Source organism: Chiloscyllium plagiosum, unplaced genomic scaffold (genome assembly GCF_037043375.1).
Source record: "Chiloscyllium plagiosum isolate Xiang-an unplaced genomic scaffold, Cpla_swu_hap1 HiC_scaffold_18, whole genome shotgun sequence".
NCBI lineage: Eukaryota > Metazoa > Chordata > Chondrichthyes > Orectolobiformes > Hemiscylliidae > Chiloscyllium > Chiloscyllium plagiosum.
Genome location: NW_028270156.1, coordinates 54,311,593 through 54,328,118, shown reverse-complemented (window position 1 = coordinate 54,328,118; position 16,526 = coordinate 54,311,593). Strand labels below are relative to the sequence as shown.

General features: G+C 38.9%; 1 protein-coding gene across 1 annotated transcript in view; it reads left to right on the top strand.

Moving 5' to 3' along the window:
- LOC122557884 (uncharacterized) overlaps positions 1–16,526 on the top strand; it is a 67,139-nt gene that overhangs the window by 7,629 nt on the left and 42,984 nt on the right. Inside the window, exons 3-7 of the mRNA XM_043706061.2 lie at positions 9,163–9,242; positions 10,070–10,171; positions 10,776–10,867; positions 14,173–14,286; positions 14,718–14,772. Coding sequence (XP_043561996.2) covers positions 9,163–9,242; positions 10,070–10,171; positions 10,776–10,867; positions 14,173–14,286; positions 14,718–14,772 — 443 coding nt within the window. The remainder of the gene's footprint in view (positions 1–9,162; positions 9,243–10,069; positions 10,172–10,775; positions 10,868–14,172; positions 14,287–14,717; positions 14,773–16,526) is intronic.

Genomic DNA, 16,526 nt, shown 5'->3' with positions numbered 1-16,526 from the left:
ACAAGTGGGAAAACAGATGTTTATGCAGGCCTCTCTTCACAGCATTTTATCTAGTGCCTGTATTTCTACCATTGTTTTGTAATCACGTCTCATGCTGACATATTATTTTGTAACGGATTATATATTTCCTCATTCTTGCTAAGTCAGTTCTCGTCCGAAACAATCCCAAACTAATGTGAATTCATTTACTCTGTATCAGAACTTATAATTGCAGAAATAACATTAATTCACCTATATCCCACACCTCTGAACCCTTTCTATTCATATACAAGTCCAGATGCATTTTAGATGTTGTTAAAAAAAATCACACAACACCAGGTTATAGTCCAACAGGTTTATTTGGAAGTACTAGAGTGTTTCAGAGAGTTGCTCCTTCATCAGGTAGCTGTGGAGCAGGATCATAAGACACAGAGTTTATAGCAAAAGATCAGTGGCATGCAACTGAAACGATATATTGAACAAACCTACATTGTTGTTAAGCCTTTCATCTTTTAGAATGGGTTGCAGGTTTCGGCTCATTAATATGTAAATCCCAGAACTTCTTTCCAGTCGCATTCTTGAGATAACTTAAGGTTTTATATTAAAAAGGTGACAGCTCAGTTAAAAGTGTGAGGTTCGAGTCTGTTTGTATCTCAATCTTGAGTCAGACTGGTTCTATTTCCAAAGTAGAAATTTATAAAATGTTACATGGATTGACTACTTGCATTGACTACCTGCAGATTGTGTGCTTTTTGAACAAAATAGAATGTATCTGCAATTTTAGATATTGTAACTGTACCAGTCACCACCACTTCCTCTGGCAGCTCATCCCATACATACATCACCCTCTGCATGAAAATGTTGCCTCTTAAGTCCCTTTTATCTTTCCCCTCTCACCTTAAACCTATACCCTCTAGTTTAGGACTCCCTGACCGTAGGGAAAATATCTTCTCTATTTACCCTATCCATGCCCCTCATGATTTTATAAACCTCTGTAAGCTCACCCTTCAGCCTCTGATGCTCCAGGGAAAGCAACCCCAGCCTATTCAGCCACTCCCTATAACTCAAACTCACCAACCCTGGCAACATCCTCGTAAATCTTTTCTGAACCGTTTCAAATTTCACAACATCCTTCCTATAGGAGGGAGACCAGAAATACATGCAAGACTCCAAAAGTGGCCAAACCAATGTCCCAACACCTATTCTCAATGCACTTGTTAATAAGGGCAAAGGTACCAAACACCACCTTCACTATCCTATTTACCTGCGACTCCACTTTCAAGAAACTATGAACCTGCGCTCTGATGTCTCTTTGTTCAGCAACTCTCTCCAGGAATTTTCTATTAAGTGTATAAGTTCTGCCCTGATTTACCTTTCCAAAGTGCAGCACCTCATATTTATCAAAATTAAACACAATCTGCCACTTCTTGGATCATTTGGTCCATCTAATCAAGATCCCATTGCACTCTGAGGTAACCTTCTTCACTGTCCACTACACCTTCAATTTTAGTATCATCTGCAAACTTACAAACCATACCTCCTATGTTCACATCCAAATCAGTTATATAAATTATGAAAAGTAGTGGACCCAGCACCGATCTTTGTGATACTCCACTTGTCACAGGCTCCCAGTCTGAAAAGCAGTCCTTCACCACCACCCTCTGTCTTCTACCTTCAAGCCAATTCTGTATTCAAATGGCTAGTTCTCCCTTTATTCCATGTAATCAAACCTTGTGACCAGTCTACCATGAAGAACCATGTTGACTGCCTTACTGAAGTCACATCCACTGCTCAGCCCTTACTTCTTCAAAAAACTCCATCAAGTTAGTGAGGCATGATTTCCCATACACAAAGCAATGTTAACTATCCCCAACCAGTCCTTGTCTTTCCAAATACTATCCCTTAGGAGTCCCTCCAACAATTTGCCCACTACCGACGTCAGGCTCACTAGTCTATAGTTCCCTGGGTTTTCCTTACTACCTTTCTTAAATAGTGGCACAACGTTAGCCAACACCTCTAGTCTTCTATCACCTCACCTGTGGCTATTGATGCTACAAATATCTCAGGAAGGGACCCAGCAATCTCTTCCCTCATTTCCCACATAGTTCTTGGGTACACATGATCAGGTCCTGGGGATTTATCCACCTACTGTAACAAAACTGTTAAAATAATTCTGCTCAAACTGTCTTAAAAGCAATACTTCTTATTCTTAAATTGTCTCCCAGAACTCATCTCTTCCACAGAGGAAACATTCTCCTGGTATCTACCCTATCAAGTCCCCTCAAGATTTTAGTTGTTTCAATAAGATCACGTCTCATTCTTCTGAACACCGATGAATATTAGGCTAACCAGTTCAGCCTTTCTTGAAAAGATAAGTCATTTATCTTAGGGAATAGTTGTGACCTTATCTGAATTGCTTCTAAAGCAATTATATATTTTTTCAAATAGAGACTAAAATTGTGCACAGCGCTTCAAATGAGATCTCAATGCCCTGTACAGCTGCAGGAAAACTCCCCAGTTCCTTTCACTTTACAATAATAACAGCATTACTTTCACCTTCCTAATCATTTGCTATACCTTCAAGTTAATGTTTTGTGATTCATGTACTAAAACACCCAGACTAATCTGTTCCACCAAGTCCTGGAATGACTCTCCATTTAGCTACACATTGCTTTTCTATTTTGCTGTCAAAATGGACAAATTCATATTTACCCATATTATACTACATATGCCTTTTGCACACTCAGTTAACCTGTCTATATTCCTTTGCAGAATGTCCACCTCTTCTTCATAACCTATTTTCTACCTATGTAGTGTCATTGGCAAACTAAGTTATCACACATTCAATCCCCTCATCCAGATCATTAATATAGATTGTAAATAGTTGATGACTCAGCATTGATTCCTGTGGCACTCTGCTAATTACAGTTGATCAATCTGAAAATGACCCATTTATCCCTGTTCTCTGCGAACTGCTTTCTGTTAGCTAACCAATCTTCTATCCATAAGGAGATCCCTAATTTACAGACATCTAACTTATGAATGTTTGCACTTAACGAAGGCAATCCCAAGCAGGGATCCAATTTAGAAATGTTTCCTGTACTTATGAATGACTACTTTGCATTGCCCTGCTTGTGTTCTGACTTGCATACAAATTATACACAAACCTCTGATGTGGCACCTTATCAAATATCTTTTGGAATTCCAAGGACACCACAACCACCTCTATTGTTTGCGAATGTGACTTTGTCAAAAACCTTGAATGGGTTAATTGAAAATTGTTTCCCTTCCACAAAGTTATGTCAACTTGCCTGCTTGTGATTGTTAAAATGCCCTATTGTAACCTATTCAGCTAACTGACCTATAGTTTCCCACCTTCTGTATCTCTCCTTTCTTGAATAAAGGTGTTTCATTTGCTGGCAGCCTTTGAAAATGTAAGGAAATGTGGAAGATTATGACCAATGCATCTCACTATTAAAGCTGCTACTTCTTTTAAGGTCCTATAATGCAGGCCATCTAGTCTAGTAACTTATTAGCCCTTTGGTCCAATGGTTTTCCAAGCACCTCTTCCCTGGTGATGATGATTGTTTTAAGTTGTCCCTCTCTGTCTGCTGGTTTGGGAAATTTTCTAAGTTCTTTACTATGATGACAGGAACAAAATACCTGTTCATAGTCTCCACTATATCTTTGTTTTCAATTATGAATTCCCCAGACTCACTTTTAGAATCCAACATTAGTTTTAGTTATTTTTCTATTCAAACATTTATAGAAACTCTTACTATCTGATTTATATTATTAGCTAGCTTTCTTTCATTTTCTGCTATCTGTCTCTTTGTTATCTTTTTAGTCATTCTTTGCCAGTTTTTAAAGTCTGCCAAATGTACTGACCCACTACTAATCTTTGCAGAATCAAACTTGCGGATCCCTGGTGCTGTGAGGCAACAGCGCTAACCACTGAGCCACTGTGCCGCCCCCAACCTATAAAGTATCCCCTCAAGGGACTTCTTTACTTTCTTTTTTTTTAACTTTACAGTTTTACACCTTGTCCTTCAAGTTAAAGTTATCTCCTAATCATGACCCAATGCCATCCTTAATTAACAGATGACCCCAGTGCCTTTTCCTATCTCTCTTTTGTTCAAATATGCCAAATTACCTTCTACAATCAGGTCCCAACTTTGGTCACCTTTTAAGCACGTTACTGGAATGTCTATCAGGTCATACATTTTCATCTCTACCTACATTAACAATTTATCCCTCATTATAAAGTTTAAAAAAAATCACACAACACCAGGTTATAGTCTAACAGGTTTATTTGGAAACAATAGCTTTCGGAGCGCTGCTCCTTCATCAGGTAACAACCACCTGACGAAGGAGCGGCACTCAGAAAGCTAGTGCTTCCAAATAAACCTGTTGGACTATAACCTGATGTTGTGTGATTTTTAACTTTGTACAGCCCAGTCCAACACTGGCATCTCCAAATCATATCCCTCATTATAGTTTTATGTGTTCAGATGCAGAGCCATTTTTATGTAACATTTTACCATGTCTCATTTTGCTGAAGCACTCTTATGGAGTCATAAAAGTTTTACAGCGCTGGAGGCCATTTGGCCTGTCGTGCCTGACCAACTCTTCAAATGAGCATAATTTTATAGCACCAAACTCCTGTTTTTCCTCCCCATGCCTTTGCACATTATTTTCATCCAAATAATCATCCAGTGCCCTCTTGAATGTTTGTATGTTTGTGTCCCTTCCTATCATATTCCGGTAGTGAAGACACTTATCTTCTTTCATTCAACCTAATGATACCTTGCTAGAGTTTGGACTGTCAGTTTATTTCAATAGGTAAATACAACCTGCAGGATGGAACGTGCAATTAACAAGCGTTGGCATATGGTTTGAATCACAAATTTTACTGCTAATCTTAAGAAAATTATACATTAAATGCCCTTCCTGAAATCTGGCCATTTTCCTTGGATTTGGAAGGGAGATTGCTTTATCTGAATTTGGAGATGTTTCGACCACAATGAATGGTGCATTCTGAAAGTTACAGTTTCTTCATTGGTTTGAGTCTTTCACTCAGTTATGGGAAATAAGTCACAGAGTCATAGAGATGTATAGCATGGAAACAGACTCCTCGGTCCAACCCGTGCACGCCAACCAGACATCCCAACTCAACCCAACCCAGTCCCACCCGCCAGCACCCAGCCCACATCCCACCAAACCCCCACCCACTCAAACACCCATCCAGGTGCCCCCCAATTGCTGTGACTGCACCTGCTCCCACCACCTCCTATGGCAGCCCACCCCACACACACACCACCCTCTGAGCGAAAAGGTTGCCTCTTAGGTCTCCTTTATATCTCTCCCCTCTCACCATAAACCCATGCCCTCCAGTTCTGGACCCCCCGACCCCAGGGAAAAGATCCTATCCATCTCTCCTATCCATGCTCCTCATGATTCCACAAACCTCCACAAGGTCACCCCTCAGCCTCTGACGCTCTAAGATAAATAGCCCCAGCCCACCCAACGTCTCCCCACAGCTCAAACCCTCCAACCCCGACAATATCCCTGCAAATCTCCTCTGAGTCCTTTCAAGTTTCACAACATCTTTCCAATAGGAAGGAGACCAGAATTGCATGCAATATTCCAACAGTAGCCTAACCAATGCTCTGTACAGCCACAACATGACCTCCCAATTCCTGTACTCAATACTCTGACCAATAAAGGAAAGCATACCAAACGCCTTCTTCACTATCCCATCTACCTCTGACTCCACTTTCAAGGAGCTATGTCAGAAGGTAAAGGTGGAAAAACTCCAGGCTCTCTCTGTGCTAGAAAATAGAGACCAGGGAAAGTCCCCCTGAACAGAAAATACCAGAGCCATAATATCTATAGGTAGTTCATTGATGTGAGTAAAGCCAGATGTTGAGCCTGTAAGAACTTTTGAATGGATTATTTCATTGTTTATTTAATACCAATTAACATTGGCAGCCTTAGATTGACATAAACTGATAATATGGGGATTCTTATGGTAGGTTCCTTATCTCTGAGCCAGAAGATCTGGATTCATGTCCTCCTGCCATGGTGATATGTCATAACAGACATGAATAGGTGGGTTAAAAAACTCCTTTAAAATTAACAGTGCAGCAGCAGAATAATACATTTGGGTGAATTTTCCTCTGCTTATATTAGGGTACAAATGATCAAAACTTGTATTAATTATCTAACCATATTCTTGTCACATAATTTGCAGGAAATTCAGGAATGCAGCTTTGGACACTGTGGGTGCTTGGAAGGATGTCTGTCCCATTGTGTAATGAATCATGATTTAATAGTCCCGTCCTTTTCTAATCAGAGATTGACCTGTCATGAATTTCCTATTATTTTTAAAAAAACCATATTTCATACTTTTTACTGTATTTGTTGAACATGTGAAATGTCCATCTGTCGAAGATTCCAAACTTTTCAGGAAACTTAGGTTCATCAAAATTACTTGCTTCACTGCTTATGGCCACATTTCTCACCAATTTCTTTTTAAATCCTGACAGAAACCATGTGCTCATTATCAACTAAATAACCCAGCGCTCACATTTTGCAATCTTTAACTCTTTGCAGGAGAGCTACAAGTTCTTTCTTAAAGGAAGCTTATATTTGTATCTAATTTGCACTTTAGGAATAGTCATTCAATTGACAAAATGTCCAGCTGAAAACTGAGTGCAGGATGACCCAACCAAAGGTCACTGGAGTAAGATAACCTAAAAGAACTATTGTTCCTTCATTTTAGTCAGATGCTAAGAAGATACCTTGAGTACTATGCACATTTTAGGATCTAGTAAGGATGTTTCTAATTTATGGCTTGAAATATTCGCTCCTTCTATCCTTTCTTTGACAGGATATGCCATTTACAATCTGTTTTAATTGTTTATTTCCAATTGTCATTTTGTCCTTTTGGGCTTTTTTCTGAAGCATCATTCCCAGACTATACAACCCAAGTGTACTTCGAATTAGCTCTTTATCTGACTTTATTCTCCCTTGTCTGAAGCTTTCAGTCAATGAGTCTCCATGGTATTATCATTTGTTTCGTATTGGGCCAGATGGTCTGATGTTTGAGTGGGTTATCCATAGGGAACTCTTGTTTTTAAATGAACTCCCTATCCTCTCTAGTTCCCACAGCAAAGGTTTCTTATAGAATAATTATTCTGCCAGGGAAGTACAAAGGTGTAAACATTGAGTGTGGCAGTACCAGATTCTATAGTAATGCTAATCTCAATTCAATTATCTGCTAAAATTCTCTAGTCTAATTCACACGTGAAGAATAACCTCTTGAATAAGATACCAAACAATACTTCGTTAAAAATCATACAACACCAGGTTATAATCCAACAGGTTTAATTGGAAGCACACTAGTTTTCGGAGCGACCTGATGAAGGAGTGTCGCTCCGAAAGCTAGTGTGCTTCCAATTAAACCTGTTGGACTATAATCTGGTGTTGTGTGATTTTTAACTTTGTACACCCCAGTCCAACACCGGCATCCCCAAATCAAAACAATACTTCATACAACTAAAGCTAAGGCACACTAAGAACCAGCACTTGCAAGAGGCAGAGGACTAAAGTTGGGGAAAGGAAAGATGTCATATCTTTCGATCTAGTTCTGATGAAGGGCTACTAGACTTGAAATGTTAACTCTGGTTTCTTTCCACAGATGCTGCCTGACCTGCTGAGCTTCCCCAGTATTTTATGTTTTATTTCAGGTCTTCAGCATTCGTAGTTATTTATTTTATTTGTTACACATCTAAGAGACCTGTTTAACTAATTACTCACTTTCCAGTATTTCTTTTCCTGCACTACCCTACTCGGCAAAACATGCGCTTGAGATCTCAATTCTTCTTCATCAAGGAGTGTTTCCTGACATTAATTCTAAACATATCGTTTTTGAGCTTTATGAATTCACATTTTACATCAGTATTTACTGTGGAAAAGGATATGGAAGATATAGACTGTAGGGATATAGATGGTGACACACTGGAAAATGTCCATATTACAGAAGAGGAAGTGCTGGATGTCATGAAAGGCATAAAGGCGGATAAATCCCCAGGACTTGATCAGGTGTACCTGAGAACTCTGTGGGAAGCTGGAGAAGTGATTGCTGGGCCTCTTGCTGAGATATTTGTATCATCAATAGTCACAGGTGAGGTGCCAGAAAACTGGAGGTTGGCTAACGTGGTGGGCCAATGGACTGAGAAGTGGCAGATAGAGTTTAATTCAGATAAATGCAAGGTGCTGCATTTTGGGAAAGCAAATCTTAGCAGGACTTATACACTTAATGGTAAGGTCCTAGGGAGTGTTGCTAAACAAAGAGACCTTGGAGTGCAGGTTCATAGCTCCTTGAAAGTGGAGTAGCAGGCAGATAGGATAGTGAAGAAGGCGTTTGGTATGCTTTCTTTTATTGGTCAGAGTATTGTGTACAGGAGTTGGGAGGTCATGTTGCGGCTGTACAGGACATTGGTTAGGCCACTGTTGGAATATTGCATGCAATTCTGGTCTCCTTCCTATCAGAAAGATGTTGTGAAACTTGAAAGGGTTCAGAAAAGATTTACAAGGATGTTACCAAGGTTGGAGGATTTGAGCTGTAGGGAGAGGCTGAACAGGCTGGGGCTGTTTTCACTGGAGCGTCGGAGGCTGAGGGGTGACCTTATAGAGGTTTACAAAATTATGAGGGGTATGGATATGGTAAATAGACAAAGTCTTTTCCCTGGGGTCGGGGAGTCTAGGTTTAGGGTGAGAGGGGAAAGATATAAAAGAGACCTAAGGGGCAACTTTTACACACAGAGGGTAGTACATGTATGGAATGAGCTGCCAGAGGAAGTGGTGGAGGCTGGTACAACTGCAATATTTAAGAGGCATTTGGATGGGTGTATGAATAGGAAGGGTTTGGAGGGATATGAGCCGGGTGCTGGCAGGTGGGACTAGATTGGGTTGGGATATCTGGTCGGCATGGACGGGTCTGTTTACATGCTCTACATCTCTATGACTCTATTTATGAATTATCTCGTAAGAGTTGCATCTCTTTCATTTTTTTGAGATAAAACAAGACAACAATCAATTATGGTTTAACAGTGTAACACTTACTGTGTCGCTCCACATTGGATTTTTGACATTGTTATTTTCCTTTCATTGTGACAGGCAATGTTGATTCTGTAGATCCACTGTCCAGGACTGGAGAAGAGAGGGAAAACAAAGAAACTGAAAAGCCTGCTGAAGAGGTACAGTGAAACCCAGGCTGTTTCTCCTTGCTTTTTGATTACTTGATTACAAAAAAATGCACAGACCAGACACAACCACTGCACACAAAAATATTAAATTTCCCTGGTGATATGTAAGCATGGAAATGACATTCTCCTCTTTTCTTTTCTCATGGTTGCTATTCTTCGAATAAACTTAATGTTACACCAGCTTCATAAGAGTTGGAAATTTACTAGTACTGTGCCAGTTTTCAAGATCAGTTACATCTTGCAGTGTCCCAAATGTTTGAAATCAATTTTTAATGGGGTTAAGCACACTCACATTCTGCATGAAATATCTCAATAATTCACTGATCTTTTTGTTGATGCTCTCTCCTTTCTATATTTACTCTCTTCTCTCATTGTTGCTGTTCTTACACTTTCTTATCTTTCTATTTCAAGTTACCTGCTTTGTTTCTCCCCATTTACTAGCATCCCTGTCATTAGCACATAGTGATTGATCTAATTCTTCTAATCTCTCAAATGAGAACATTGAGGGGCAGGATTATCTTCAGCGGAAGAAAGAAGGGTCAGAATTGCTAGTGAGTTGCACATGACAGTAGAAGTTGTATATCCTGGTAATACATAAATTAGAGACAAATGGATGCAGGCTTGTAATCAATAATGGTGGTTCTGTTGATAACGCTGTGTCCTTATGAACCTCAGTAGAGAGGTTTCCTGTTCAAAGTTGATCCTGAAGATGAGACCGCTTTATGCAAATTAATTCTGATCAAGATATTTAACTTAAATGAGTCTTCAGTCTGAATGAGACAGTGATGGTGTTAAATGTTTTTTTTCTGTTTTATTAGAAGGATGCAAGGCCGATAGAAGCAAAGGATTACACACTGTTTGAGACTCTGTGTGACACTGTTCTATCATCACTGGCATTACTGCAAAACAGTATCACTGAGGTATACCCACAATTGTTTGTTCATAACTCCTTCATGAAATATATCTCTGAGATTGTCTTTTAATTTCAGTCCTTTTTGCAGAGTAATGCAGGGGTACGTCTTTTTATGTATATTTTATCCCATTCTCTTCGTTAATGCTAATATCAATCTTGAAATCAGCTATTGCTCCTCAAACCACTGGTCTCACTCATATTAGTTATTTCAGCATACCAAGATTTTGACCCTGTAATTTTCTTGATCCATATGACACAATATTGTTCCACATAATGCATTTAGCTCCACAGCAACTACAAACACTGTCTGTGAATTGCTAGTACTTGGAAAATGTGCTTTTGTACATTTTCAGTTAAGTCCTGCAGTGCCCTGCCCCTGTTGAATGGTTTACCGATAATCATTACCTGCGTGAAGATTGGCATCGTGTATCAAGAGCGGGTGAAATCGTGCACTTTGTTGATGTAGAAGACAAAAAGAAAGATATTTTCATTATAAAGGGCAGTTATTATAAAAATGGAATCGCCAGACTCCATCTCCTGTCATATCTTTGTAATGGTGCTTAATCAGTATCAATTATTCATTGCATCTTGTATCTCTGGTTTTCCAACAGCTTTTGGATTTCAAAGATCAACTGATGAACCATGCCCTTCCAACCAGCCTCCTAGCCCATTTGGTCATCATCACAGGGCGGCTTTTCCGCAGGTATTGCAAATATTCGCAAAACTGATAAGATCACACTGATTGTACTGTCTCTAACCTAGCTCTCTGTTTTCCAAGGATTCAAAATGTTACTGATCCTAATTTGTACTAGTTGTCTCCTTGTTCTACAATGTAGAAACCTAAGCTCAGCATTCCATACTACTTATTAATATACCTATCTTATTTCCTAATCTGTTGTTTTTCATGTTCTATCTTGGTCTTTCACCCATATTTCTCAATAAAAATGTCAAGAGATCATCAAATAAAGTGTGTGTTCCCTTGAACTTTTTATTCTCTAAGTCTTGGAGTTCTTTTAAAAGTTCGGTGTGTAAAGAAAGGGACCTGTTTGACATGAGCTTTTTACAACAGGACTATTTGAAATTTAGCTTTATGTTCAATTTTTGATTTGCTGTAAGTTATCTGATCTCAGATGATGCAGCTATTTGGGCACAATAATTAGTTTGAGCAAGGAAGGCTAAAACTTGACCAGGGTTTAAACTCCTCATCACTAAACAGTGGGACGGTGTATTTGTGTGAACACTGTGTGAGAACAAGATAAAGTGTGGCTGTAACAACATCAGCGTTCACTTAACATGATGAAATTAGGATGTGAGGTGGATGAGCTTCCATTTTGCCTCTGTTGTTTGATAAGTGCCATTTTGAAGTATATGTTTCATTTCTATTTAAGAGTCTGCCGTCAGTAATATCTATGCTTACAATTGGCAGCTGGGATAAAGCTGTTTGCCTGTACACTTTAGCGGACAATGAGTTCATGTATGCTCCATCCTGCTGCCTCTTTTCTCTATATCTGTTGTTTTCTGATCTGTTATCTACTGCTTCTGCTTTGCTTCTGGGCACAATAACATCCCAACATTGAAATCAAAAATTTAATCTGAAATTTTCCAGAAGTCCCTGGTCACAATTTCAATGCAGATTCAGTCGGACAACATCTTGGAAAGTTAAAGGATCCCTTTAAGAACAGTTGTAAACAGTCCTCATCCAACTATTCCTTGCTATAACTTTTGTGTATACTGTAGAACTGACAAATTGTATACAAATGATTGTTGAAAATGGTATTTGATTTCATAAACGGGCAAAGAACTCACAATTGCATGTATTAAATTGGCATATATTAATTTCAGCATGAGAAACATAAGAGAATACTTGACATAAACATGGAACAGGTGACTAAGTTTACAGCTCCTGCCTTCAGGACCTTAGTACTCAAATTATTGTCCTTAGTACTTAAATTATTGCTATCCGTTGAGAGTTGTCAAGAATGTGGTGCTGGAAACACACAACAGGTCAGGCAGCATCGTAGGAGCAGGAGAATCAATGTTTCAGGCATAAGTCCTTCATCAGGAATGAGGCTTGTGGGTCGGGGCTGTGTGAGAACAAGATAAGCATAAAACCCCAGGTTATAGTCCAACAGGTTTAATCGGAAGCAGTAGCTTTCGGAGCACTGCTCCTTCACCAGGTGGTTGTGGACTCCAGTCCAACACCGATATCTCCAAATCAAGATAAAGCATGGCTGTAACATTGAGAGTAGCTCCATATTAATCTCACAAATAACAAGTGGCCGTTTGAATAAGTTATTTGAGGTGTCCAACTTCCACAGAACCAACTTTAGATTTTAAAAGTGGAGTGCTTTTTGCACTTTGTTTCCTTTTCATCTTGATGACGCTTGGATGGGTTTCTTCTGTAATAGATTCCTCATTGGAGGCAGGGAGATTAAATTTCTGTGGTTTTGTACCAAAGGTACATTTATTTTCCAGGTGAAAGCAGAAGAAAATAGTAGTGACCAGTGACACTGGGTCCCTGTTCACTTTGCATACTTCCATCAAGAGTGGAGTGGCATGTTTTGTCTCCTATCTCATATCCGTCCTTACCGGAAATCTTACTTTAAGACCCTGTTTAAGGATTGTTTGGACAATCTGACAATGATTCTGTAACTAAATTTGAATCATAAAAGAGATCATTATTGTTTTAAAACTGGGTAGACGTGATGGACAAAAGAGGCAACATGTCAACTGAATTACTGCTGCTGCAGGACTAACAGGCATACAGAAAACAGTTGATCTTCCATCCCCATTCTGACCCGGCTATCTGTTCAGGGAAGAGACTATCTGAATGAAATGTAAGGTCAGTCCGTATGTCCTGAACCTCAAGATGGTGACAGACTCAGACTTAATCAGGTACAGCACACTTCAGTTGAGCTCTTCCTGATATTTAACAGGGAGTCATTGAAGGAAAATGGTCCCAACAACCTTTTCTTTAATCATGCACAAAATGTGGATATTGCTGGCTTGGCAAAAATTGTGGCCCTTGAGAAGGTGGTGGTGAGTTGCAGTCTGTGGTGTAGGTAGACCAATATGCCATTGGCAAGGGAATTGTAGGATTTTAGCCCAGAGACATTGAAGGAACAGCAAGAATTTGCCAAGTCAGTATGATGAGTGGTTTGGCAGGTGCTTACAAGTGGTGGTGCTCCCATACATCTGCCCTTCTAAATGGTAGTGCACATGGGTTTAAAGAACCTTGGTGAATTTCTGCTGTGCATTTTGTAGATGGTACACATTGTTGATACTGAGCATTAGCATTTTGAGGGACTAACTGCTTCTGCTCAACTTATCAAGGTTGTCTGTGTGTAACGGATGCAGGTAACTTTTTTATCACTGCTTATACTCTCATTTGAAGTGAGAGGTATTTCAAACATGTCTTACATCAAAATCTATTTTAACTGTATATGTCCAGACTTCTATATTTGTCCACCTCCTTGCATGCTTGCTGAAATCAAGACTCATCTCACTGATCAATTCAAGTGAATTTTCATTCTAATGAAAAGTGTAAAACCGATAATGGGGAATTAACTGCTCTTTCTATGCACTGTATAATTTTTCTTTATATTACAATCAATAGAAATTAAAATTTAATGATGTAAAACAGGTGGGCCACTTGCTACTGCTCATTTTCCATCTATCGATAGAAGATAAAATTCACATCTTTCTTTACCAGAATTTCAAAACTGTTTTTTCTCACCTTCATCAATCTTTTCTTTATCATACAATCAACAATCCTCAGATAATATCACCTACTTTTTGAATTACCTAATTTTCATTATTGCCTTACTAAGGTTTTTTTGATGTGTATTTTAGCCCTTCAGTCAGGTAACTCGATTAAACTATATGCTGTTCCAATCTTTTAGTTGGTTTCTGAAAGGAGAAGTTATTCATGAGGCCTCAGCAGTTTATTTGTTTCCTAATATAGTTTTCCTTTTTAACATTCACCCTTTTGTGTTTCTGATGGTACAGTGTTTCTGACATGTATACTCCAACCACTGAGCTGGTCCGCCTTGTACGATTCTATGCTATGCCATGGGAACAGAAGAAAGAAATCCTGAACTTATTGTATGCAGATCATGAAAGGTATTGTTGCCTGTTATCCATGTGATGGAAAATATGACAGGTTGATAGCTCCATTGATGAACTGGTTAGGTTAAAATAATACCCAGTATGGCACTGCACATGATAAATTGAAGGAGAGTAAATGCAGAACTATAATATGCCACCAATATGCATGACAGTTAGCCCATAACTCTGGACCGTAGCACCATGGTTTTAAACATCTTAGAGACAAAGTTGGGGACCTTGAAATACCAGTTCAAATGTATGGAACAGGAATATTGTATACAAATTTATGCAAATAGAAGCACTGCCTTTGCCAAACCACCAACTGAGTATTGGAGTAACATAATGCAACTCTAAAATGAGATGCCAAAGGCAATGTTATTCTTCATATCTGGGCCCAGTGGTGTGAGGATGACTTTTACTGAAAGAGTTCTGTTTTACATTTTCAGGAAAAAGCATCAGCTGGATGTGGCAGTGAGACGACTGCAATTACTTGATGGACATGTAAGTTTCTGCTTTGAGATCATCAAAGTTGTGAGGTCTGAGTTTGACAGACAATGGCAAATCAAAATTATTATGAAACCCAGAGAGACCAAATGTGAAAAAAACAAACTTCTCAAAGGACCCCAATGGGAAAAAATGAGCAAGATTTCACTTCTTAAGTATTTTACTGTAACCAAGATAAATATAAACTGAACAGACAAATGTTGTTCAGTAGGAACTAAAAAAAAGTTTGAAATAACCAATACAATAAATATGGTTTGCAAACGTATTGACTGTTTCCTGTTTGGCACAGGAACATTCTCCGAAGCCTTTGATAACTCTAGCTTCTTCATGTGGAATTTGGTACCTTTCTCTCATGCAAGATTTAATCATTATCCATCTTAGTTCCATAAATATGATCATTAAAAATAGGACACTGAATCTCCTCCACTTGTTTCATGACAGTTCTGATTGTGTGACTTCCCAAAGTCGCCTTCATCTGACCGTTCAAAAGAAGCATGGTACATATTATATTCAGGCCTGGTAAAAATTATCCAGTTCTTCAGCATGTCCAGAATGTTCACACAATTTTCAGAGCTCCCATCCTTTCTGAACAACGTTTGAAATTCACTGAATAATAGGAGTTCCTATGCCTGTTCTCAGCATTGAAATTTAATCTTTTGAGTTATTTTTCTGCCAGTCAACTTCAGTTTACCTTGCAACCAAAGGCATAGCTCATTTATCACCAGTCTAATGCTGCAGCCAAGAAATCCAATTAACAAATCTCTCTCTCAAACTGCCAACTTACTTTCAATTTGGGATTTTGTCAAAAATCATAGCCTACGAAATTTCAGTCAATGCAGGCCATAGTTTGCAAGAAGACAGTGTGTAATCTCAGCCATTCAAATCCAAAAAGTTCAGATTCACTGTTTGTTTTGTGCTGAGTCACATGCTTTAGTGACCCATGTATGTGGGGAACAAGAAAGGCTGCTGTGGGAGAAAACAATTCTACATGAATAGACTGTAAGTTGCTACTCTGGGTTAACTTTTTTTAACCTGTGACATCTTGTTCTAGACACTAGATGAATAGTGCTCTAGATTAGTCTTTTCTTTTTCTCCATAAGTGATCTCACCTTAGATTAATTTGGCTTTCATATCCCTGAGAATTCCCACGTCCCTATTTCCTCAATAGCATCTATCCTTGTCTCAATTTATGAAAACTGGATTAAAATGCACAATAAATTAACAATAAAATCTGTAACTACCAAGTACATAAGATCCTCACTGCAGTTCTCAAAACTAGTATACTGTTATATCAGAAACAGTTCTTATTGTATGTTCTTGTTTTTTCACGCAGAGGGTGGTCCATGTATGGAATGAGCTCCCAGAGGAAGTAGTGGAGCCTAGTACAATTGCAACATTTAAAAGGCATCTGGATGGGTATATGAATAGGAAGGGTTTGGAGGAATATGGGCCAGGTGCTGGCAGGTGGGACTAGATTGGGTTGGGATATCTGGTCAGCATGGACGGGTTGGACCAAAGGGTCTGTTTCCATACTGTACATCTCGATGACTCCATAACTACCCTGTTTTCATTTCTGATGATTTGGTCAGTTCTTTGTGTTGGCTTTCTCCCTGATCTCATTTAACATCTTCTAATATATATTTTGCATCCCATTTATTCATTTAAAAATTTATTTTAATTTAACCTATTTTTTCTAATCAACCTGTTCAGAGATGTTATTACACACCTCTGGAGCAGGTGGGATTTAAACC